The sequence below is a fragment of the Daphnia pulicaria genome, chromosome 7 (assembly GCF_021234035.1).
Source record: "Daphnia pulicaria isolate SC F1-1A chromosome 7, SC_F0-13Bv2, whole genome shotgun sequence".
Classification (NCBI taxonomy): Eukaryota; Metazoa; Arthropoda; class Branchiopoda; order Diplostraca; family Daphniidae; genus Daphnia; species Daphnia pulicaria.
Window position 1 is genome coordinate 4,638,102 of NC_060919.1, and position 21,645 is coordinate 4,659,746.

A 21,645-nucleotide genomic window follows, 5' to 3' on the forward strand; every position below is an offset into this window, starting at 1 on the left:
TATTATTATTTTTGACAAATGAAATTTCGTAATTTGTGGTAATTCCCGCTTTTAATTTGAAGGTGGTGGGTAAATACGGTTCAGCAACGCACACAATAAACGGTTGGTTCACCGGGTTTTACGCAGGCTCGTTTGCCGCTCGACTTGGTTTTCCGTCCGTTTTCTAAATAGAATTAAAACAACTTTTCTTGCGCACTCAAAATCGCCTTGGCATCGATGAGGCAATGATGAAACTCGTTGGCCAATTCGCAACAACAAACAACAACAACAATCTGCTAGCGAAATAACACGTGATCTGACTCTATGCCAGTCGCGAAAGTATCGGGGGGCCTCCTCTCCTTTTCGTTTAGATTAAAATAAATTTTCTATCGACGACTATCCCGAGAGAAGATTATTGGATGATGATGAATAATTTTTTTCAAAAATAAATTTGTGGCTCTAAACAAAACCCTTTTTTTTGTTGTTGTTTTGTTTTCCACAAAAGAATTGTTCTCACTCGACGTGAAAGTGTTGATTAGCAGTTTCGCATCAATCCATCACGTGGCCCCTTTTTATTTCTGTTTCTCTTTCCTTCTTTTACTAAAAGAAGAAAAAAAAACCGAAATTCTTCTGCCACTTGTGAGGGTACACAACGTATATAAGTTGACGACGTCTTGGCGCCCGATAATGACCCAGGTGAGAGTGTGCCGGGCCGTGCCGAGAGATTCCCGCGCACACACACACACTCACGAGAAGACGATCCGGGCGCCATCCAGTCGGCCCCGCCGGAGCCCCACAAAAAAGTCTTATTCCCACTCGCCAACTCTTGCGCGCGCGCATCTCTCGTATAAATTTTCCCTTTTTTCTTTTTACTTCAGGATTTGTTGTTGTTGTGGTTGTTGTTGTTGCCATGTAGGCCTAATGGTATTTTATTGGACGGTGAGGAAGAGGAACCCAGTGAGAGACATTCCTGGAGCGTGAGTGCTGGTATGGTATCTATCTTGGCGACCTTCCACCCGCCGTTGTACCTCGGCGCTTTCACTCTTGATATTTTCATTTTTACGATTTGATGGGGGGGATTCTATTCCGCAAGGGTTAAAACAAATATTTATTTTTATTTTATTTTGGACAAAAAAACAAAAAATCGAAAGTTTTTTTTTTTTTTTTTTTTTCTCCGGCCGATTTATTTTTCATCCCTCATCCGCAATTTGGGAGGCGGGTGGGGGGGGGGCTCTTTTATCCCCCACTTGCGTGTGTTAATCACGTGCTAATTATGCATAACAAGAAAAGAAAGGGACAGGCTATTATTGCGTTTGTGGCCGGTGGCGATATGCACCCAGCCAGAATTGTTCGTCGAGCTAAAATACTTGGAATTATTGCTGGGCAGCAGCAGCAGCAGAAAAAAGATGAAATAACCTTGAGCCTAATGCGCCCTCGGTCGTGGATGTCTCTCCCACCGTGTGTTGCAGGTGCACACACACACACCACTGGGCCCGTTGTTGATGGCGCACTCTCGTTTGAGGCCGCACATAAAATATGTGTAACACGTCAAGTGATCCATATTTCGACATCCCTCCTCCCCCACAATTTGATTCCATTTGCATTGCATAATGAGTCTGGCTGACAAAAAAATACGAAAATTGGCCAATGCCACAGAATAATTCAGAAACGGATTGTTGGCCAGGGCTCTGCTCACAGACGGATGACGGATGAAATTTCATTTTATTTTATTTCTTTCTTTCTGGATTTTTATTTTATTTTATTGATGGCGATGAGGAAACGTGAGGGCATTGTCTGCTGCCGGCGTTTAGATTAAACACGAGAGGGGGGAAACCAAAAAATATATTATTTATATAATAATATAAAAATCTCACGACGGCCATCGACGGTATGGCCGGGCTGGATGCGACCTTCACCTCCTTCTTCGGAAAAAACTAAAAAAACTCGAGAGGAATAAATATATCCTGAAACATTCCAGCTGGACTCCATCAGAGGTAACGAGAAGAAAAAGTTTAGCTTCAGCTTATTTTTTGGTGCCCTTGATGATGGGGGCTGGTTAGAAGCTTGTCAGTCCCTGTCAAGTGTTTTTTCTTGAATGTTCTAAATGTGTTGCGAGCGTTCAGTTATTCTTTTTCTTTTTAACCCTCCCCTAACTACTAAAGACGGCCCTGTCCGTCTGCTTTTTTTCTTTCTTTGTCTTTTGGTGGTTTCGCTTTCAAGGTTGATGAGCTGGTCAAAGTGTCTGTTATAGTGTCTGGACTTTTCTGTGAGTGTTTCTGATCTCTTTGGCCCGTCAAGCGGTAGAAACGCATTAAAAATAATAATCGTATGTGAGTAATTCAGTTCCCCCACTTTTGTTTAATTTCGTTTTTTTGTTTAATTATTATTATTGGGAGAGTGCTGCTGGGTTAATCCGGTTACTGGAATGACTTGGCAGAAACATTTTCCAGTGACGAAAGAAAAATGTTTCAAGGACTAACAACGCCTCGATCCTTCCTCATCTCCATTGACCTACGATTTCTTCACCTGGTGTGAAATATTTTGCTTTTACGTAACCACCCGCATTTTGTTGGGTGCGCTCAATTATTTTTCGATGATTAAGAATCTCAATGAAATCAATCGAGTAGATCAAAATAAGAAATTGCACCATTGAAATTCGAGTGGGGATTATTCGATTGATTTTGAGGGGTTTCAATCTCGTGAATTTAAATCAAGTCACAAATTGAATTGGTTGAAAATGCACCTCGGAGAATGATTAGAAAGTTGCTTGGAGGGGTTGGACCACCAACGACCCAAAAGGTCGAAAATGCGCAGTGGGAACGGGAGCCAAGAATTTGCTTGAAAGAAGAGAAAAAAAAAATAAATCTCTGATGCGCAATGCTCTTCTCTGAGGCTGATGTTTTGCGCGCTGATTTTTCTTTTTCTTTCTCGTCGTGTTATTTTCACACGGCCAGCAATTACGCACAAGTGAGAGTCTTCTTTTTTCAAAGCAGCATTCCATTAAGCTATCGATTCATTATTGCGGTACGTCATTTATTTTTATTCTTCCCAACAACAACAACAAGAAAAACGAAACATATTTTCCTATTTTTTTTATTGTTGCGGTTCGTTCTCGGCCTGGAGCAGCAGCTGCTGCTGTTTGCTAATGTCGTGAACTCACACACACACACTCTCTCTGCGCTTGGTTTCATTCTCACTTTTGTTCGGTTGAGTGACACGGGTCTTTCCCGCCTCCCTTTCTCCCTTATGGTCGCAATAATAGCAATTTTCTGCGAGTTTTAATTCAGATTTTTATCTTTTTGGAGGGGAGGTGGGGAGCTTTCTCCTGGCTTTTTCCGGAATCTTCACTTCGTGATTCACCAGTGGCGCTAATGAAGATTTTATTTTAATTATTCACGTTTCTCTTTTTTTTTTCTTCTTCTTCCTTTTTTATTTTAACCTCTCCACTTTTCCTTTCTTATTTTTTGAAATCTTGTAGTTTTCGGCTGACCGCTAGATGTCAGTAGCTATTAGGAGCCATTTATTATTTCCGCCATCTAGCGGACGACAAATGCGAAAATTCAATTTTAGTAGAGAAATTGGTCGATAGATGGCGCCACTGTTGAGCGCTGAAAAAATGCGGGAGAAGACGATTCACGTTTTTATTTTGTTTAGTGACGTGAGTAAGAAAACTTTTGTGTGTAGGTCGATGGGGTCGGACGAGGGGGGTCGGGACTGTTCTTTCATCCGTGAGGAGAGATAACAAAAAGAAACGAAAATATATAAAAACGAACGGTGCAACACCGCAAGGGTCTCTGATATGCCGTGTCGGTTCAAAGTTCGTTTTCCCTCGGAGCCGAGGACCCCGAACGACGAACAATCGAATCGAATGTCGGTCGTCTTCGTCTTCTTTTCCTTATTTTTTTCCTCGGGTTTGAACTTTTGTTTTGTCGTGGGTTTTTTTCTTCTTCTTTCTTCCCTGACTTTATTTGACAGAACTTTTTCGTCTTTGTACCGTTGCCTTTTTTTATTTTTACAGTCTAAATCGGGAATGTTTCAACTCGAATTTCTTTCCAATGACGAAAACAGTTTAGAAATTAGAAAAACAAAATTTTATATTTTTTTTTACCTTCACGCCTTCAGGGTGGGCCAATTTTTATATTTTTATTTTTTCGTTTTTGTGGAAAATAAACCGCCACTTCCCCTCCGCCACTTCCGTAACGCCAAAAAATCCCCACAAAAAATCATGTCCGTTTTTCTGTTCTTTTCTTTTTATTTTTTTCAGTGTTATGTGTGTACGGTGTAGGTCATTACGTCCAATCATTGCACGGATAGTTATTATAGTTTTAGAGAAAGCCCCGACCACCGACCGCGAAATGTAGAGAGATACACATATCTGAACAATAGATATTATTGGCATATTTCCTTCAAGTCCTCTAGAATCGAATCGATGCGGTTCGTGGTCGAACCCAACCAAATTCGACAAACAAGAAAAAAATGAAAAAGAAAAAATCTGATGAAATTAGGTCAGGCGCCGGTGCTTTGCCCTTCCTGTCTGAATAAATAAAAAAAAGAAAAAGAACAGAAAAAAGTTCTTCGTGAGTTCGTCACACGTCCATTCAGAGAGTCCGTGTCAAATAATTCAAAGTATATTAACTAGCTCACCAAAACGAAACCTTGACATTTTTTTGACTGGTTGTTTTTCCTTATTTATTGACAGTTGTTTTTGTGTTTGATTTGAAAAGTCATCGAAATGGCAGCAATCAATGGCATCACAAAGCTGCCACACACACACAGGGGGACGACGAATGTCTGGCCTGGAAAAAAAAAGAATGCAATTCCCCCCCGGAGGCATCTCACCTGACGTGAATTTTCTTTCTTTTCTTTCTATCAAACGAATGTTCATTCAGGTTGTTGTTGTTCTTTTTCTTTTAGAAATTAAAAATACGAGCCAAAAACTTTTGTGTGAACAACCGAGTGGCCATCAGCTCCGGTTCGTCCGGTTCTTGTTAGAAAGAAGAAGAAGGTGAACAACAACTGCTGCTGCTGCTACCATTATTGTAACACACGTTAACCCAGTTCCATCCTTCTCTCCTCAACATTCATCTGCGTCGTCTCTCCACTTTTTTGAGCCGACCAGGAGATCCGCGAGAAAGCTGACACCGTGTGCAACTGTGCAGCCGCCCTGGATTTCGCCTGTCCATTTCTTGCTGTTGTTTGGCGCATTGTCTGTCACGCCGGACAACATTTTCTTCTTCTTCGTGACGTCAAACCTTTTTTTTGGGGGGGGGGGGGAGGGGGGAGATTGGAAAATAGAAAAGAAGCAGACCGTGTCGTTTGGCGTCCGATACAACAACAACAGCTGGTCTTAATAGTATAGTCATATGGAAGCTGAGAGATGTGATGATGAGCAAACAAACGTGTGTGTCCATTGGGTAAAGAAAAAAAAACTAACGTGAATGTAAGTCGACTAACTGGCGATCCACCGCTGTAAATATATAACACACAGGTAAAATGGCAGTAGCAGCAGCAGCAGAGCGATAGATGTGTATGTATTATGTACATTTTTTCCCCCCAGCAAATGAACCGCTATATTTCATATCTCTGGCTAAGAAAAAAAAACCTACACTCACCGTTCACTTGGGCCCAGGTATGTACGGTGAATCGTGGTCAATTTTTATTTTTGAGCTTTTTTTATTCTTAACCGCGAAAAAAAATATTTTCACAGTCTGGAAAGAATGCGCTTCTTTTATTATATTACATGGCGAAAAAAGATAAAGAAGAAGAAGAAGAAAAAATTGACCATCAATTTTCATCTGTAACACACAGGCAACAGGTGCGCGCCCTAAATTGGAATTTTTTTTTTCTGAATCAAGAAAAATAATTATTATTTCGATTCAATTAGCTCGTAAATCACATTTGCCTCGGGGGGCTGAAAAACAAAAATTCTATTTATAGTTAAAAATTGTTTTTTTTTTTTTGGAGAAATTTACTTTTTTTAATGGGAAGCGGAAACGTTTTGCTCGGAAATAAATCTATAATCATTCTTTAGCTGCTCGTTATTTTCTTTCTTTTTTTTTTAAAGAGATCAATTTAAAGGGAAAAAAATCAGACCGTACTTTTCACCTGGACAAACAACCGCTACAGCACATTCCGTACGGTCATTTCTTTTAGAACGAAAAAAATAAAATAAAATAAAAATTGGAACATTCGGAACACGCAACAGGTGAGAGCTCCGTTGTGGGTCGAAAGGAAAAGTCGGACCTGGGCCTTTTTTCAAATAAATTGTGGATACTCGCACACATAACCGAGTAACACTTTTTTTTTTGCGTTTAAAGATGAACAACATTTGACGTCATCCGTCGTCCCCCTTTTTTTTCGTTTCGTTCGTTCGTTGGTAATCTTTTTTTCCAACCAAAATTTCGGCCATTGGTTCCGCCGGGGAAATAAATGTTTGTGTAGATTTTGTGACCTCAAATTTTATTTTTATTTATTTGAAAGATCCTCCTCCCAAAAAATGACGAAAGTCAATTTTGAAAAAACAACGACGAAAATGAATAAGGAAATGATTGGTGAAACAGGTGTTTCGCCATGTATGGCGGAAGTGACATAATGTCGAGGTCATTGTCCAGACGAATTCCACGACGGAATTCATCCCCTTCCCATATATCTCCCACACACACACACACAGGCAGACAGACAGACGTAAATTTTTGTTCTTTTTTCAACAAAATAAAAATGGCCGGGATATTTGCTCGTTTGTTTACCTCAATCGCGGTGGCAAATTTTTGGACAACAAAAAAGAAAGAAAAAAGAAAATGGTGAATAACCTCTCTGAAAAGTGAACAAAAGAGACTATACAATAACGACTTAAAAAAATAGTAGCTGCCAGGAAATAAAGCTGCGACTGACAGAAGGCGAAACTCAGAAATGAATGACGTTAGTTTCACTCCCGGAAGTGATCCGGGATTTTTCTATTTTTTTTTTCCTGTGCTGTAGAATTCTATCGCTAATCGGATATTAATGAGTCTCTGTCATCACCTCTTCTTCTTCAACCAACCGCTTATACGTAATCTTATGTTAACGAACTTGTCAAACAGCCGCAGTCATTTCCTTTTTGAATTGTTCTCAAAATTCTCGACGGTATGTGACGGAATCCAGGTGAAATTCCAACAAAAACCCAAAAAGGGATGGGACCTTAATTTCCAGTATTTTTGTTTCTGATATTCCAACCCAAAAATAAAATAAAGAAAATAAAGAAAAACTTGGCAAAATGTCACGACCGAACCCTGATTTTTCTCTCAGTCCCGGAAATAAATCAATCGCGATATTATTCGGACGGGCCTTGTATTATCGATTCATAACATTTAAAATATTTAAAATTAAAAAGGCTGGAGGCTATGTGATGCGCAGTTTTTTTTTAAATATTTATTGGGCGACAGGTCACCCCCCTTTTTTAGCATTAGCCAATAAATGTCTTTTATTTATTTTTTCGGGAAGATTATGGCGTTTTTCGGTGTTGACCTTGACTTATTGCACGGTCCGGCGGGTTGCAGCAGCAGCAGCAACAGCATCGCCATCAGCGGATATTATTGCGGGAACGGCGACCGACCGGCCGATGGCCAGCCTCTGTTGTTGTCCAGTCCACCTGCTGCTCAGCACTATAGACATTCCAATCTTACCAGCCAGCCATTTAGCTCTCCTAATACGATTTGATGATGTAACTTTTTTTCTTTATTCCGCAAAAATAGTAATAATAATAATATCCATCGAGTTTATTTTATATAAGATTTCCGTCATGTAGTTTATTTAACGTATAGTAAATAATTTCAAGGTCTATTGAACAGCCAGCCAAATTTTATTCCCATAATAATAATATCCCCCCCCCCCCAAAAAAAAAAAAAATAAAATTTTAATTTCATTAGTAGGCCAAGGTAAAATTAAATGTAATTGGAAAGACGGAAGAAGAAGAAGAAGAAAAATCAGGTTGCCGCTCATATGTAAACTTCCCCATTCCGGATGACGCAGTTGGGCGGTGAAAGCTGAGAAGATGAATTGACCTGCTTCCGTACGTACACACACACATTCCTAATGATTCCGACATTGACATCCATTTGATGAAACCAAAATTTCTATTTTCTTTCTGTGTCGACATGGCACCCCAGCATATACGGTACAACCAAATGTACCCAATTTCTTCTTCTTATACATTTGATATGTTACCTGGACGTATGTTCCCCCCCACCAACCGACCAAAAATGGTCGAACACAAGAAGAAGAAGAATCCTCGGCGCACGTATACTTTTTGAACAGGAGGATATAACGGTGAATTCCGCCAGCGGCCAAATGGAGAAAATCAGTGTCTCGTATATGGGAGGAGTTGTGCCTCCTGGCAGACCAGCAACTTCTTACCTGAACTAACCTGTGTGTCGGGCGGAGGGGGGGAGGGTGGGTGGTGGGGGGGCTGGAAGGCATGTGTCCCACATAAGAAAAAAACCTTCTTCTTCTTCTTGTTTCATCTAAAAGAAGAAGAAGAAAACAGCTAGCCCCACTTTTTTGGGGTTTCGGTGGTCTGTGGTTGGTGCACCAGCCCAGCCAGGCCAGCCATCCCAGCCAACAGCCCAGCACCTCCTACCCATCCGGCTGTTTCTCTCTCTCCCAGTTTCCATTGGCTTTTTCGACGTCATCTTTTTCTACCACACAGTACACACAGGTAGGTAGGTAAGTCTGGTGGTGAGGAAATTTCGGGCATAAAAGCAGGGCCGTCGACAGGAGCATCTTCAGTTCTTCCGTGAATCTTCACACAACAACAAGTGGCTCCTGGTTTCCACAGCTCCTCCGTCGACAAGTGCAACAAGACACAGAACTTGGTTTATTCAGTTCTCCTATTTTTTGGATCTTGAATCGTGAGTCTTCCCATTTTAATCTGCAATCGAAAATTAACTTTTTTTTCTAAAAAATCATTTGAACAATTTCATTCATTCATTCATTCATTCATTCATTCATTCATTCATTTCAATTTTAAAATCAAATCAGGAAGTTGAGAAAAATTCACAAGAAAATGAGACTCGCACTCATCGTTTTGGCGCTGGCCTGCGCTGCTCTGGCCGAAGAGACGAAGGTGGTCGAGGCACAGCCCGTCGCCACCGCTGCCGCCTTGGTGGCCGAACCGGCTGCTGTTGAAAACTCGGCCGCCGAACCGGAAGCCGCCGCTTCGGCTCCTGTCGAATCCAGCAAACCCGGTAAAACGTCGAGATCCAACGATCCGGCTCCTAAAGTCTACTACGCCCGTCCGGCTCAGCCCCAGGCTGTAGCCCAGTCCCGTGACGGCGCCCACCATCACCACCACGACCATCACGAGCATCACGCCGCTCCAGCTCCTATCCAGTACTCCCAACCGGCTCCTCAGGCCTACGAGTCTCAGCCATCCTACGACGCTGCTCCTCAACAATACGCCCCGGCTCCTCCTGCCTACGAGCAACCGGCCCAGCCCGCCTACAGTGTCCCAGCACCATCTTACGATGCTGCTCCCCAATACCCACAGGCTCCTCCATCCTACTCGCCCGCCGCTGCTCCTTCTTACGACCAGCCGGCCCCAGCTCCTTCCTACTCGACCCCCGGCCACCAGGGCTACTACTACTACTACTACCCCGTCAAGGATTCCAAGGTCAAGCTCAAGCTGCCCAAGTTGCCCAAAATGCCCAGTCTGCCCAGCCTTCGTCTGCCAGAGTACTACGGAAAGGACGGTGGAGTCTCGTCGGTCAAGAGCTTCGGAGTTGCCGCCATCACAGCCGCCCTGGTCGGTGTAGGAGCCTTCCTCTCGTTGCCCATCATCGGTCTAGGAGTCGGCAAACGCTCCTTCAGCAGCCTCTGGGAGTCCGAGTACTTGTCCCGCGACAACCTCAACGTCCTGGCTGAATACGTCATCAACCTCGTCGACAGCTACAAGCCCAACCAGCAATAAAAAATTGAATTCATTTCGAATCTTTTCTTCTTGAAGAAAAGATGAGAAGAAATGCGGGTGATGGACGGACGGGATCACGATGGATTTTTTTTCCTCCCCCTCCCCAACAATTTTTCACCCAATTTTTTTTTTCTTAATTTAAATTCCAGTACGTATCGTTACAAAAAAAAAATTATCGTCTTAGTCTCTCTCCCCCTCCTAAAAACACAAAAAATTTCTTAAAATTTTTTACAAATTAAAATTCTTGACACTGGGGGGGAGCCGGGAGTATTACGCGGGATTTTTTTTTCCTCCCCCCCTCTCTTTTGATATTACATCCCCCCAAACCCCATTTGATCGGAAAGTCACCAATTTTTAATTTATAGAAAAAAGAGAAACTTCAAAATTTCCTTTTTTTTTTGGTTGGCGATTTTTTGGTTTAATCGCCAACGCACCGACACCAAATGAACAATTTTTTTTTTTCGATTGCTCAAACAAAAACGCGCACACACACGAATTTCACAACGAATCGAAAAATTTGAAAAAAAAAATTGGGGGGAAATTCAATTTTTCTAAAAATTTCGGCCGGTCCGAAAAAGAAACCCAAAATTTAACAAAGGGGAATTTTTTAATTTATTTGAAAAACAATTTTTTTTTTGTCTGAAACTTTTTCAACGCTATTCCCGCCTCTCTCTCTGTGTGTGTGTGCGTGATTGTGTGTGTAACTGTGTGTGTCGGATCTTCCTCCCTCCAATTTTTTTTGCAGCTTTTTTTTTTGTTTTAAATTAAAAACAATTAATAATTTATTTCCTTGGCATCCTCCTCTTCTGAAAAACAAAAAACTAGCCTACCCACACACTTCACAACAAGAAAAAAACCCTTCCTCCTTTTTTTTTTGTCTATTTATTCGTTGTAGTCTGCAACCCTGAAATTGTTTTAATTATTTCCCCTTGTTTGTTGTTGTCTCGCAGCAACAACAATTCCCTCAACACACAAAAATATGTACATTGTGCGACCAAATAATACACACCACAACAATCTCTTCAAAAAATATCTCAAATAATCTTGTATTTTTCATTGATTCGATTCAACGGATGTCCGGTATATCTTTAAAAAAACCAAAAACAAAAGAAATTATATTTTAAGAAAAATAGTTGCGATAAATGTGTTAAACGAGGAAAATGTATAAATGTCATACAACTGGAGGTGAAATAACCAGTTTTGCCAAGAGTCCCGTAATTACAAACAGCTAAAGAAATAAAAGGGCCACGTAACAAAAAAATAGAATAAAATAAAAACGAAACAATTCAGGTCGACAAGTTCGCACCGGCGAATGTCTCCGCTTGTGTTGTCGTCCATTTTTATTTGGGTTGTAAGAAATAACGAATGTACAGTTACACACAACACCCACAAAAGGAGGAACGAGAAAAAATTCTGTGTGAACTGACACACACACGAACAACAACAGCCTGGAAAAATATTTTCTTATAGCTCTAGCGTGGAACTGAATAAAAAAATCAGCCAATTCTGATTATATAACTTTGAATAATAATAACAGAGACGTGCTCAAAAACTGATTACGTCGGTGTAATTTTTCAACATTACCAGCAGCTAGCTAGCCCCCCGAAAGGATAAATTATCAACTCTTTTTTTGATGGATCATCTTTTTAGTTTATTCAATCGTCCGACGGTTATTTTACTGGAGGCTGTAGACCAGGAGTGTTAGAAAACTGGAATTTATTTGAGAGTTAAAACCTAACGGATCGCATTGCCAATTTAGCCCGTTTCGATTTATATATATATACGTTAGAATATGTTAATATATCTCTTTTTTCAAAACGATGTTTTATGATTATATTTTCCACGTAAAGTCCCGTACGTGTGTATTTGTTCAGCCGGGCGTGTCCAGCATCATTCTGTTATATATTTCGCCGGACTGTCTGTGGTCGAATTGTGCACACAAGTCACGTCTGCTGCTGCTGCCGGCCGGGATATGTATTACTATACGATTTAATGACCCCCCAATTGCAATTAATTCCCACGGCGTCTTTTAAAAGGACTGATAAATCCAGTGTCAACCATCATCAAAATGCGTCGATGATATGATGGTGGAAAAATGACAGACGAGATAAAAGGACTGGACGAATGGGTTGGACACTTCAGTTCCGCCGGATCGTCCCAAAATGGGAATCGTTTTCATCCGCACCTGGTCGATGAGTTTAGTCGTGTCATTTTTAATTTTATTCTCCTCCAGTCAAGTGATTGCCGATGAGGACGAACTCATCAGCCGGACGTCTAACGTCCATTCCGTCTACTCGCCAATGAGCGACCAACACGATGGATCGCTGGAATCTCCTGCTGGCGGCCCAACGCCACCGGACTGGGCGGGTCATGCCAATCCGTACAGCCGGAATAAAAAGTACGAGCAGCAGTACTACGATCCGTCGGCCTACCACCAGTCCCAGCATCAGCGGCCGCAGAAAAAGGAGTACGGCTACTACCCAGCACCACCGCCCAGCAAGAAGCCGGGCAAAGGCAAAGACAAGGATCACCTGCTGGAATTTTTCGCCCATTTCTTCGACAAGAAAAAGGAGCTGGAAGACGAAATTTGGGATTTGATTTTCCACAAGGGCGTCAGCGGTGGTGGTGGTGGTGGTGACGAGGATTACAAAGGCCATTACGGCGAACCGCCGTCCGGCTACCATCAGACAGGAGTTCACAAGAAGCCGGAAAGCAAAGAGAAAATCTTTTTGAAAATCAAACTGCTGGCCATCGCTTCGACGGTTTTGCTCATCGTTCTAGGCGGTGGCATTTTGTTGGCGCCGCTGGCCATCGGCAAGGGCCGCTCGGAATTCTTGCGAGCGCTCAATCCAGTCGGCGGCGGACCACCGACGGAAATGGCCCAGCTGGCCGCCAACGTCTTGCAGGCCATTCAAAGCTACCAGCAACAACAGCAGACGATATAAAATTCGCAACATTTTCGTATTTCACGCCAATTTACCAGTATTATATGCATAACGAGAGACCCAAATGTTAATTTATTCATCGATCAATTATTACACGTTCACACATTACTATAATTCGATCGATTTGTTTCATTTGACCTGCCAATATAATGACGTCATCGGACAAATCCAAATTGTCTGTTGGACGATAGAAGAGAGATGCGCCTTTTGTGTCTACCTACCTAACCAAAGTCCAAAATGTGTGTTAGTTCCTGGTTACCGTGCCAAATAGCCAGCGGGGTGAAAAAGAGGAGTGGAAAGACAACACACGCGGCGGCCATTTTTTTTTAAATTTTTTGAGTTGTGAGCGCGAACGCAACGGCTATTTTTTTGTCAATCAAATTTGCATTTGCATAATATTTTTTTTTAGTTGGAAGAAATATATAGAGTCTAAATCTACTAGTTCGCCTATTATATTTTAAGCTTCCGGCGGGTATAGATATGTAGCCGATGGGGTTTTATTTTTATATCGTCTGCTGGTCGAACCCAAAGTTTAGCTATTTTATATAGTACGTTGGTTAATATCCAAAAAAATGTTATTCAATTTTTTGGATGATATTATGGGTCACGTATAGCGCGAGCCGAGCCTTTGGGCATCATCATCAGCAGGAAAAGAAATAAAATTCCCAACCGATGGCCAGCGACTATATAACGGCACTACTACTACACCAGGTAGGTTCTTCTTCTTCTTCTTTTGCTGGCCATATAAGTGTATAGACATGCACACACGGCCAGCAGCACATCCACAGTTGGCCCACTTATTTTTTTTTCTTTCAACCAAACAATCCTGTACGGTTCTATCGGTCATTACGGTTCATACAGTTGGATATACTGGTAATATCCGGGAAAATGTCATTCAAATTTCGCGCTAGTAAAAAAAAAAGATTTAAACATTTCCCCCCCCTCGACTCTGAAAAATGCCGGAAGAAGTTGGTGGTGGGGGGAATGGGGTCAAATTACAACAACTCGTGACCATTTCCATTTTTCTTTTTAAAAGGAAAGAAAAAATGTTTTGTAATGAAAAGGAGAAGCTGCGGAATATAAGGGGGGGAGAGAGGTGGTGGTGGTGGTGGGGGGGGGAACCCGGATATGACCTCAAAACCACTTGAGGAGAGAGTAAGGAGGAGGAGGGGGGAAGAGGTGAAAGAAGAATCTTCTTCCTGGTTTGGCTTTCACTTCACAATGTTTGAAGATAAAACGAGAGCATCACTTTTTCTGGGCCACAATTGAGGTCGACAAATCTCAGCGTCTGACGTGTGTTGTGGACATTTTGAAAATTGTCGAGTACAAATTTGGGTCGCACATTTTTGAGATAAAACGTTTAAAAAATCATTTGACGAAATGTCAGAATATGAGTAGGTCAACTTTATTTTTCTATAGGGGGGGGATGATCCGAGTTCAAAAGGTATTTATTTCTTTCCCCCCATCATTTTTTTTTAGAAAATAAATAAAAAGTTAAAAGTAGGTAACGGTCGCAACCCAACACCGGACGACCAAAAAAAGAGATGCACCTTCTTCTTATTCTCGTGTTCTAACGGGACTTTTTTCTTTCTTTCTTTCCTTTCCACCCAACTCCCCTCCTCCTCTTCATCCCAAAAGGTAAATATACAAACCAGCTGGGAAAAATATATAGCCTTTTTTTTCTGGTTGTTGTTAACCTTCTCCTCTTCTTCTTCTTTCCATTCTTCCCCATTCCTTCGTCAGCAGCTCAGCTCAGCTCAGCTTCTTCTACCGCGGAGAAAAGTTTGAGGTCAGGGTCATCGATTTTTACCTTCCTGATTCTCAGGTGAGCAGCCAGGTAACTCGCGACCTTCTTAGCCGCCTCCTGTCCTCCATTCCCACCCAAACGAATTCAGGATTTCTCAATTTAATGACATTTTCTTTTAAAATTTCCACGAATTTCCCCTAAAACAATTTTGTTTAAATTTCATCATTTTTCGTGATTTAGTCAAAATTAAAAATTTGAGTAAAAGACTCAAAAATAATTTTTTTAATTTAATTTTATTTTTCATTTTCCGTTTTGTGTATACCTGGCGGAGAGGTCAGTCAACTTGTGTTATACATGGCGCCACTTGTAGCGGCGCTTCTTCAGCTCTTCCCACCTGATTTTTTTTCGCCGTTCGGTTGTTGATTTGTGTCTCTCGGGATGCCGCGGGACTGACGGCTCAAAAAAGCCGGTCAGGTTCACGCGTCGTCACGGCAACAACTTTTGGGTCTAGTTGTTGTTGTGTGTGTGTGTGGCTGTGCCGTATAGCGGAACTTGTTTATATTATCAGCACACACAACAGACAAAATGTGAGTGGCCCGAATGTAGCTAGTAGTAAATCATGGACATGTGTAATATATGTTGTCCCGCACGACCGGCACTATATATTTCCCATTGCTCAGCCATTGCTCAGCCAAACAACCTTGGCCTTCTCATTCGGATGACACGAAGGTCGTTCGTTCTCTCCCGGGCTCAAATATTTCTTTGCCGAGTAGCTCTACAACAAATTACATTCCGTTTTGTGTATTGTAATTTTTTGAAACGCCCTTAAGCACTCCCGTTGAATGTAACGATGACTTGGTCTCATTCGATTTCTCTCTCGACACCCGAAGACGAAAAAAATTTTTTGATTTACAGTTTCACCGACAACTTTTGACCTAATTTTTGGTTTTATCCAGTTTTCCCCCTGGCAGGTGTGTAGGGCAGTCGAAATTCCTGAATTTTAGATATTTTTATGCCTTATTGGTTTTTCCTAGCCAACTATTAGACGTTAAATCGTAACGGAATGTCATATCGTTCCGCTCTGCCCGTTCCGCATGTTTCACATATTTTTGTCGACAACTTTTGGCCTTGATTAATTCAAAAAAAAAAGAGGAAACAATTTTGGTCGAGAAACATAAGCCACAACCGGTAATTGTTCACCATTAGTTTTTGGTCACAGTTGCTGGGCTCCCTATTCGCGTTGTTGCCTAGCTATTTATAGCCTTCGTGATATATAACTTGATATATCACGCCCTTTTTACTTAAAAAAAAAACGCCAAATGTGTGATGGAATTATAATGGCACGATCCGTGAGAACGGAGCGTTCAACTTTTTTACACGACGCGGTGGTGTGAAGATGCGAAGAGAAAACGAGTCAAGACAAAAGTGGCACATAATATAATCATTTGGGTAAAATATCCGCCATTTTGCTGGGGGAAAAAAAAACAAAAAACACATAAGAATGTTATATATCTTAACGCTCACACACAGTACGGTACTCTTCTTGCCGAGCAATTCTGTTGTTCGTGAAAGAAAAAAATAAGGTACCATTATCTCGTTTCTTATTATATATGTTCCGTATTACGCTCGCCTATTTCGAGTAACGTCATTTTGTCGGTCTGCTCACTTCCTCTTCTTCTTCACGCGCACTTTACGAAAACTGTTGGTACGTGTGCGTTCGGTGTAATCGTGTGGGACGGTCGTTTTATTTATATTTCACCTTTTTATTCGTTGCCAAAAAATGGAATGTGGGTCAAAGCGTCGAGTGAGAAGATGCTTCGGCGAGCAGACGATAAATTTCCCCAAAGATGACAGAAGAAGAAGCCAAAACATGATCACGTTTTGGCGAACGCTCCTTCTCATTATAATTGCTTATGTGTCTTGTGTTGTTGTCCATCTTGTTAAGCTGATTCTTTTCAGGGATCGGCGTGATGAATCTCTGTGGCCGGCCAACAGACGGAAGCCAGTTAAAACTTTGATTGTTATGGGATCGGGTCCGTTTGCGTTGCTGCTGGTTATTGAACCTGCTTTTGTCGTGACAGCTGATTCTTTTATTATTATTTTTTCGTTACAGGCGGACATACCGGTGAAATGGTGCGTCTCCTTTCTGCGCTCGATTTTCGACACTTTGCTCCAAGACTTTATCTTGTTGCGAGAACAGATGACATGAGTGCCAAGCGTGTACAACAGCTGGAATCTAGTCATGTCAGCACAGCTGACTCGGTAAGTGGATGTTCCCACAAGAAAAGTGTACCCTTTTCCTCAATAACTCTGTTTGATTATACATTCATGTTTAAAAGTTTCAGACAGTTGCCATTTCCAGGAGTAGGGAAGTCCATCAGTCGTGGATCAGCACCGTCCTTTCCTTTCTGATATCAATTTTGGATTCTCTAAGAATATTGTTTTCTTACCAACCAGATTTGGTAGTTGCATAATAATTTGACAATTAACACCAAACACCCATTTCTCAGCTTATCAACGTGGTTTATTAATGCTGGATGGCATGATGATGCTTTTGTTCTATTTAATTTGACAGATTTTGTGCAATGGTCCCGGCACTTGCGTTCCACCTTGCGTTATTGCTCTTCTCCTAAGGGTATTACGACTAAAAAGATGCGATATAACTTAATTAGTTTGGTTAACGATCGTTCTTTTTTTATAAGGCTTTATTTATCAAACGCTCTACAATCGTCTTCGTCGAAAGCATCTGCAGGGTAACCACATTGTCCTTAACGGGAAAATTGATGTTGTATATTCTGGCCGATCGTTCCATCGTCCAGTGGCCCGAATTACATGCGAAATACCCACAAACTGTTTTTCTCGGACGGCTCGTTTAACATCCAACTTGTAAAAATAAAAAACGTTTATGGTCTTCTTAAAATATCGTATTTTACAGTTATTTAATTGATGATGCGCTGCTCGTAAAGGAGCTTCTGTTTAGGTGATACTGCAGCTTCCAGCAACATCTTGTCGTCTGCTTCGTGGATCGTGACGTTCAAGGCCAATGATAACACACCATGGGCATATGGGATTGGAAAAGGGGACTGGGAGGTTATACAACATACCCATCGCCCGGCAAAACTGTATCCAAGGGGCGCCTTAGTTACAGAGATATGCTTAAAGACATTTGTATAGTTGTCAATGCTGGACTTTGAAACTCTGACGTATAGGGAAGTGATTTTCAGGACTATTCAATAGTCTAGACAATCTTTAAACATTATTGGCGAGGTGAGACTTTAAAAGTCCACTTCTCAGTCACACGTCCCAATTGCCGGTCCCGTTTTGGAATTCCCACGATGACGAGTAGCAAATCTGAAAATGGACATGGTGGTCAAGAATCCCAAACCAGCAAAAATCCTGCTGACAAATCTTGGCTGGCTTACATCCTGATTAACTACCGATGGGTCTTTGTTTGCTTTTTCCTACTTCCCCTCTCCCTTGTTTATGACATTTACCACTTGGCACGCAGCTGGATTATTTTCAAGCTCAATTCAGCTCCCAAGAAGCATGATGAGCGTGTTAAATTTGTTCAGAAACAGGTATTTCTCTTTCTTTAGTTAAGTTGAATCTGGGTTCTAATTTCATTTAACCTTCAGGTAAGAGAATGGAATCAACAAGGTAGAAACACTCCCATGTGCACAGCTCGTCCAGGATGGCAGACTATCAGTTTCAGGCAGCCCAAATACAAAAAGACTTTGTTCAATGTCAAAGTCAATTTGATGGATGTCTTGGAAATTGACACTGAAAGAAAAGTACATAAAACATTTAGGTAGACTATTACGCCACTTTATTTGTCTAATAATCGATTGATTGCGCATTTTTGCAGACTGTTCGTGTGGAGCCCTTGGTTTCCATGGGACAGCTCTCGGCAACTTTAAATCCACTCGGTTGGACGATTCCCATTCTACCAGAAATGGACGATTTAACAGTTGGTACGTCATTCAATCACGCAAACATAAAATAAATAATTCTTCATGAATTGAATTTCTTGCTTTTTTGTTTGGTTTTACAGGAGGATTAATTATGGGAACAGGCATAGAAACGTCGTCGCACAAACACGGCCTATTTCAGCACATTTGCGTGTCTTTCGAACTAGTCGTAGCCGACGGTTCTGTCGTTAAATGCTCCAAGGTAACGGCAGAATAATTAAAGCAGCTAATTAAAATTTCTGTCCCTAATATTCTTTACTTCTTTACATTTTCCCTAATTTTAGGAGGAAAACAGTGATCTGTATTATGCGATTCCTTGGTCGTATGGAACTCTGGGATTCCTGACCGCCGTCGAAATTGAAATTGTTCCTTCGTTGCAGTGAGTTTGATAGTTTACATCTTTCTTTGGTGAAATTTTTTACTAACTCTTATTTACTATGCAGATTTGTGCGATTGGAGTACAAATCGGTAAGCTCACTGGACGAAGCTTGCCGCGTTTTTGAAGAAGAAACGCTGAAAGAAGAAAACAATCAGTTTGTAGAAGGACTCATGTTTAGCCTAAATCGTGGCGTTATTATGACTGCAAACATGGTCAACTCGGCCGAACCGGGCAAGGTAGCAATCCTATAGTTGAATTATTATAGATAAAACGAAGTTCAAGTAATTAATTTGATTTTATTCATAAAATTCAGCTGAATGTCATCAGTAGGTGGTACAAGCCGTGGTTTTTCAAGCACGTTGAATCATTTTGGGGCCTTGAAGAAACTCAAGTCGAATATATTCCAACACGTGATTATTTTCACCGCCACTCACGAAGCATCTTTTGGGAGATTCAGGTAAACGTCTTTAATTTATTTGACTGATTAACGGACTCGCTAATAGAAATTTTTGGTTGTCAGGATATTATTCCATTTGGAAATCATCCCGTGTTCCGCTATTTGTTCGGGTGGATGGTGCCACCTAAAGTCTCGCTACTTAAATTGACTCAAGGAGATACTGTCAAGGAACTCTACGAAAATAACCATTTCATTCAGGATATGTTGGTTCCCATGTCTACCTTGAAAGATGCTCTTCTTTGCTTTGAAAAGGAAGTGAAGGTATGCTCTGAACTTTGTTGCATTGTTGTCAACATATTCATACCTATAACCGCGTGTTCTTATCTCATGCATGTCAGATCTATCCTGTATGGCTCTGCCCTTTTAAACTTCCAAAGGCACCTGGAATGCTTCGCTCCCCCAGTGGTAAGCAGGAGCTGTACGTTGATATCGGTACTTACGGAGTACCGAAAGTGCGTAACTTCCATCCAGTTGAGACAACCCGACGAGTGGAGAGTTTTGTTCGAAGTGTTAAAGGGTATATTTTAAACATTTTATTTCCATGTACAAACTCTTCTTTTGACATTTGGTTTCTTTGCTTTGGCAGATTTCAGATGCTTTATGCCGATTCTTACATGACTGAAGAGGAATTCCATTCCATGTTTGATCACACTCTTTACAATCAAATGCGGAAGAAATATGATTGTGACAAGGCTTTCCCTCGTGTCTATGGTAAAGTTTCCCGTGTAGCTCGAGATTAGCGCGTGCAGGTTATTCATCCTGCCGTTGCACCTGTGAGTATCGGTTTTGCTGTACTCATGATTTCAATCTTTTGTACTCGATGGCAATTTTACATATTCAATAAGTAGAATATACAATCACTGTCAAGTATATTTCAATGTACTCATGTAGAAATACGCCACAAGCTCACAAAAACCTACCCTAAAATAATTTACTTTGGTGTAAACGAAGTTTTCATTCATTTGCTGCAATTTGGCATATGCCAATCGAATCATAAGGATTTCGTGCAGATCAAACTGATTTGTAATTAAATAGCTGTGATCGGTCACTTAAACATCATCGATGAGAAAGGTGAAGTTGCATTTTTAAAATGTTCAAAATTCATTTTTAGTTTTGCTATATCTTTTACATTATTAGTATTGAACATAGCTACGATGTAATATTAAAGAAGAAGACTTCTAAAAAGTATATAACAAAGATATAAAAAAAATAATTGTCAAAGTTATGTTATGTAATTAAGAAACCAGGTGTCAACTCTTCAGTGTTCTTCAGCCTTTATTGTGTTTCGTCAGGTAGTAGTCAAAGTCTGCTTTAGTTACAATACTTTCACCCCCCAAGGAATCTGGCAGGAATGGTATCCTTTTCTAAAATGGCATCATTGTAAGCAATAGGTAATTTTATTATGGGTTAAACTGCAGTACACATCACTCCAACATTTTCTTTGAGTTATGTGTAGATCTTTTTATTGTTCAAGAACACATTGAAAGTGTTGATGTCCTTTGCATTTTGAAGTAGAATAACAATATTTACTCATTTTAATTAATCATTTTGAAAACAAGTAATGAAAGTTTAAATATATATTTATATTATTTATATATTTAATCAAAATCATTGCTTTTAGTCATTATTTTGCACTGTGATAGAACGATTTACCAAGTAATCCTTTTCTCGACGATTTTTCTCCGATTTCTGATAGTACTACCAATCATTAGTACACCAGCAGTCAGGAATAATCAAAGAAAGAAAAACTGGATACTAGGCGTTCTATCCCACCGCCGCATACAAAAGAAACAAATTATCTGTCCTCAATTGCGTTTTTGAAAAAACCCCCATCAGTGGATAATTTTGCCAGCCCACCACTGAAGACTATGACCAACCCTGCGATGATTGGCGAAAACAGGCACTGCCATTTGAGCATTCCCATATTTTCCTTCTTGTCCGAGTTGACTGCAAGGACCCAGCACGCATTTAAAATCTTAAAAATCGTGGCAACAAGGAGGCTCACGTTAATCGCCATCCCCATGCTGGTAAGTTAAAAATTGAACGCCAGGATGATAAAGATCATAGAGGTAAGGCACATACAAAAGTGAAGGATGGCGGAGAAACTTAGAAGACAGAATGTAATAAAACACAAAATAAAAAAGCGGAGTTGGGCGTCCATCAGATCCGCTGAGGCCAGCTGGTTCACGTGGCAATTGAAAGTCTGTTAAAAAAAAATTAAATTATT

At 40.9% G+C, this 21,645-nt stretch overlaps 3 protein-coding genes and 2 long non-coding RNA genes across 7 annotated transcripts; all 5 read left to right on the top strand.

The window, feature by feature from the left end:
- Positions 1-1,161: 1,161 nt before the first annotated feature.
- Positions 1,162-3,043, top strand: LOC124350506. The gene is made up of 2 exons (XR_006921039.1): positions 1,162-2,279; positions 2,378-3,043. It is a non-coding gene; the product is annotated as an uncharacterized LOC124350506 (long non-coding RNA).
- A 41-nt stretch (positions 3,044-3,084) lies between these two features.
- LOC124350398 lies at positions 3,085-6,673 on the top strand. Its single transcript, XR_006920893.1, has 2 exons — positions 3,085-4,823; positions 4,910-6,673. It is a non-coding gene; the product is annotated as an uncharacterized LOC124350398 (long non-coding RNA).
- A 2,032-nt stretch (positions 6,674-8,705) lies between these two features.
- Positions 8,706-10,954, top strand: LOC124349900 (extensin-like). Its single transcript, XM_046800832.1, has 2 exons — positions 8,706-8,864; positions 8,995-10,954. The coding sequence occupies exon 2, from the start codon at positions 9,020-9,022 to the stop codon at positions 9,920-9,922; it is 903 nt and encodes a 300-aa protein (XP_046656788.1). The 5' UTR covers positions 8,706-8,864; positions 8,995-9,019; the 3' UTR covers positions 9,923-10,954.
- Positions 10,955-14,619: 3,665 nt separating this feature from the next.
- Positions 14,620-17,672, top strand: LOC124349948 (UDP-N-acetylglucosamine transferase subunit ALG14 homolog). 3 transcript variants are annotated; one of them, XM_046800905.1, is made up of 6 exons: positions 14,620-14,692; positions 16,728-16,876; positions 16,954-17,076; positions 17,190-17,249; positions 17,317-17,500; positions 17,581-17,672. In XM_046800905.1, exons 2-5 carry the CDS (start codon positions 16,745-16,747, stop codon positions 17,488-17,490), a joined length of 489 nt encoding a protein of 162 aa, XP_046656861.1. In that variant the 5' UTR covers positions 14,620-14,692; positions 16,728-16,744; the 3' UTR covers positions 17,491-17,500; positions 17,581-17,672. The 3 variants fall into 3 exon arrangements, with proteins under 3 accessions (XP_046656861.1, XP_046656859.1, XP_046656860.1); XM_046800903.1 differs by lacking the exon at positions 14,620-14,692 and adding an exon at positions 16,219-16,647; XM_046800904.1 differs by lacking the exons at positions 14,620-14,692; positions 17,581-17,672 and adding an exon at positions 16,219-16,647 and having other exon boundaries at positions 17,317-17,534.
- Positions 17,673-17,717: 45 nt separating this feature from the next.
- LOC124349629 (delta(24)-sterol reductase-like) lies at positions 17,718-21,209 on the top strand. Its single transcript, XM_046800384.1, has 10 exons — positions 17,718-18,192; positions 18,250-18,405; positions 18,480-18,585; positions 18,666-18,784; positions 18,867-18,961; positions 19,026-19,197; positions 19,275-19,418; positions 19,482-19,679; positions 19,757-19,935; positions 20,005-21,209. Exons 1-10 carry the CDS (start codon positions 17,950-17,952, stop codon positions 20,156-20,158), a joined length of 1,566 nt encoding a protein of 521 aa, XP_046656340.1. The 5' UTR covers positions 17,718-17,949; the 3' UTR covers positions 20,159-21,209.
- The last annotated feature ends 436 nt before the right edge of the window (positions 21,210-21,645 follow it).

Bases quoted from the DNA above. Each gene is read 5' to 3' on its own strand.
- LOC124349900 (XM_046800832.1), top strand. From the start codon at position 9,020: ATGAGACTCGCACTCATCGTTTTGGCGCTGGCCTGCGCTGCTCTGGCC.
- LOC124349948 (XM_046800903.1), top strand. From the start codon at position 16,395: ATGGAATGTGGGTCAAAGCGTCGAGTGAGAAGATGCTTCGGCGAGCAG. The intron at 16,877-16,953 runs GTAAGTGGATGT...CATGTTTAAAAG, and splicing joins ATGTCAGCACAGCTGACTCG to TTTCAGACAGTTGCCATTTC. The intron at 17,077-17,189 runs GTAGTTGCATAA...TTAATTTGACAG, and splicing joins TTTCTTACCAACCAGATTTG to ATTTTGTGCAATGGTCCCGG.
- LOC124349629 (XM_046800384.1), top strand. From the start codon at position 17,950: ATGACGAGTAGCAAATCTGAAAATGGACATGGTGGTCAAGAATCCCAA. The intron at 18,962-19,025 runs GTGAGTTTGATA...TTTACTATGCAG, and splicing joins GAAATTGTTCCTTCGTTGCA to ATTTGTGCGATTGGAGTACA. The intron at 19,419-19,481 runs GTAAACGTCTTT...TTTGGTTGTCAG, and splicing joins GCATCTTTTGGGAGATTCAG to GATATTATTCCATTTGGAAA.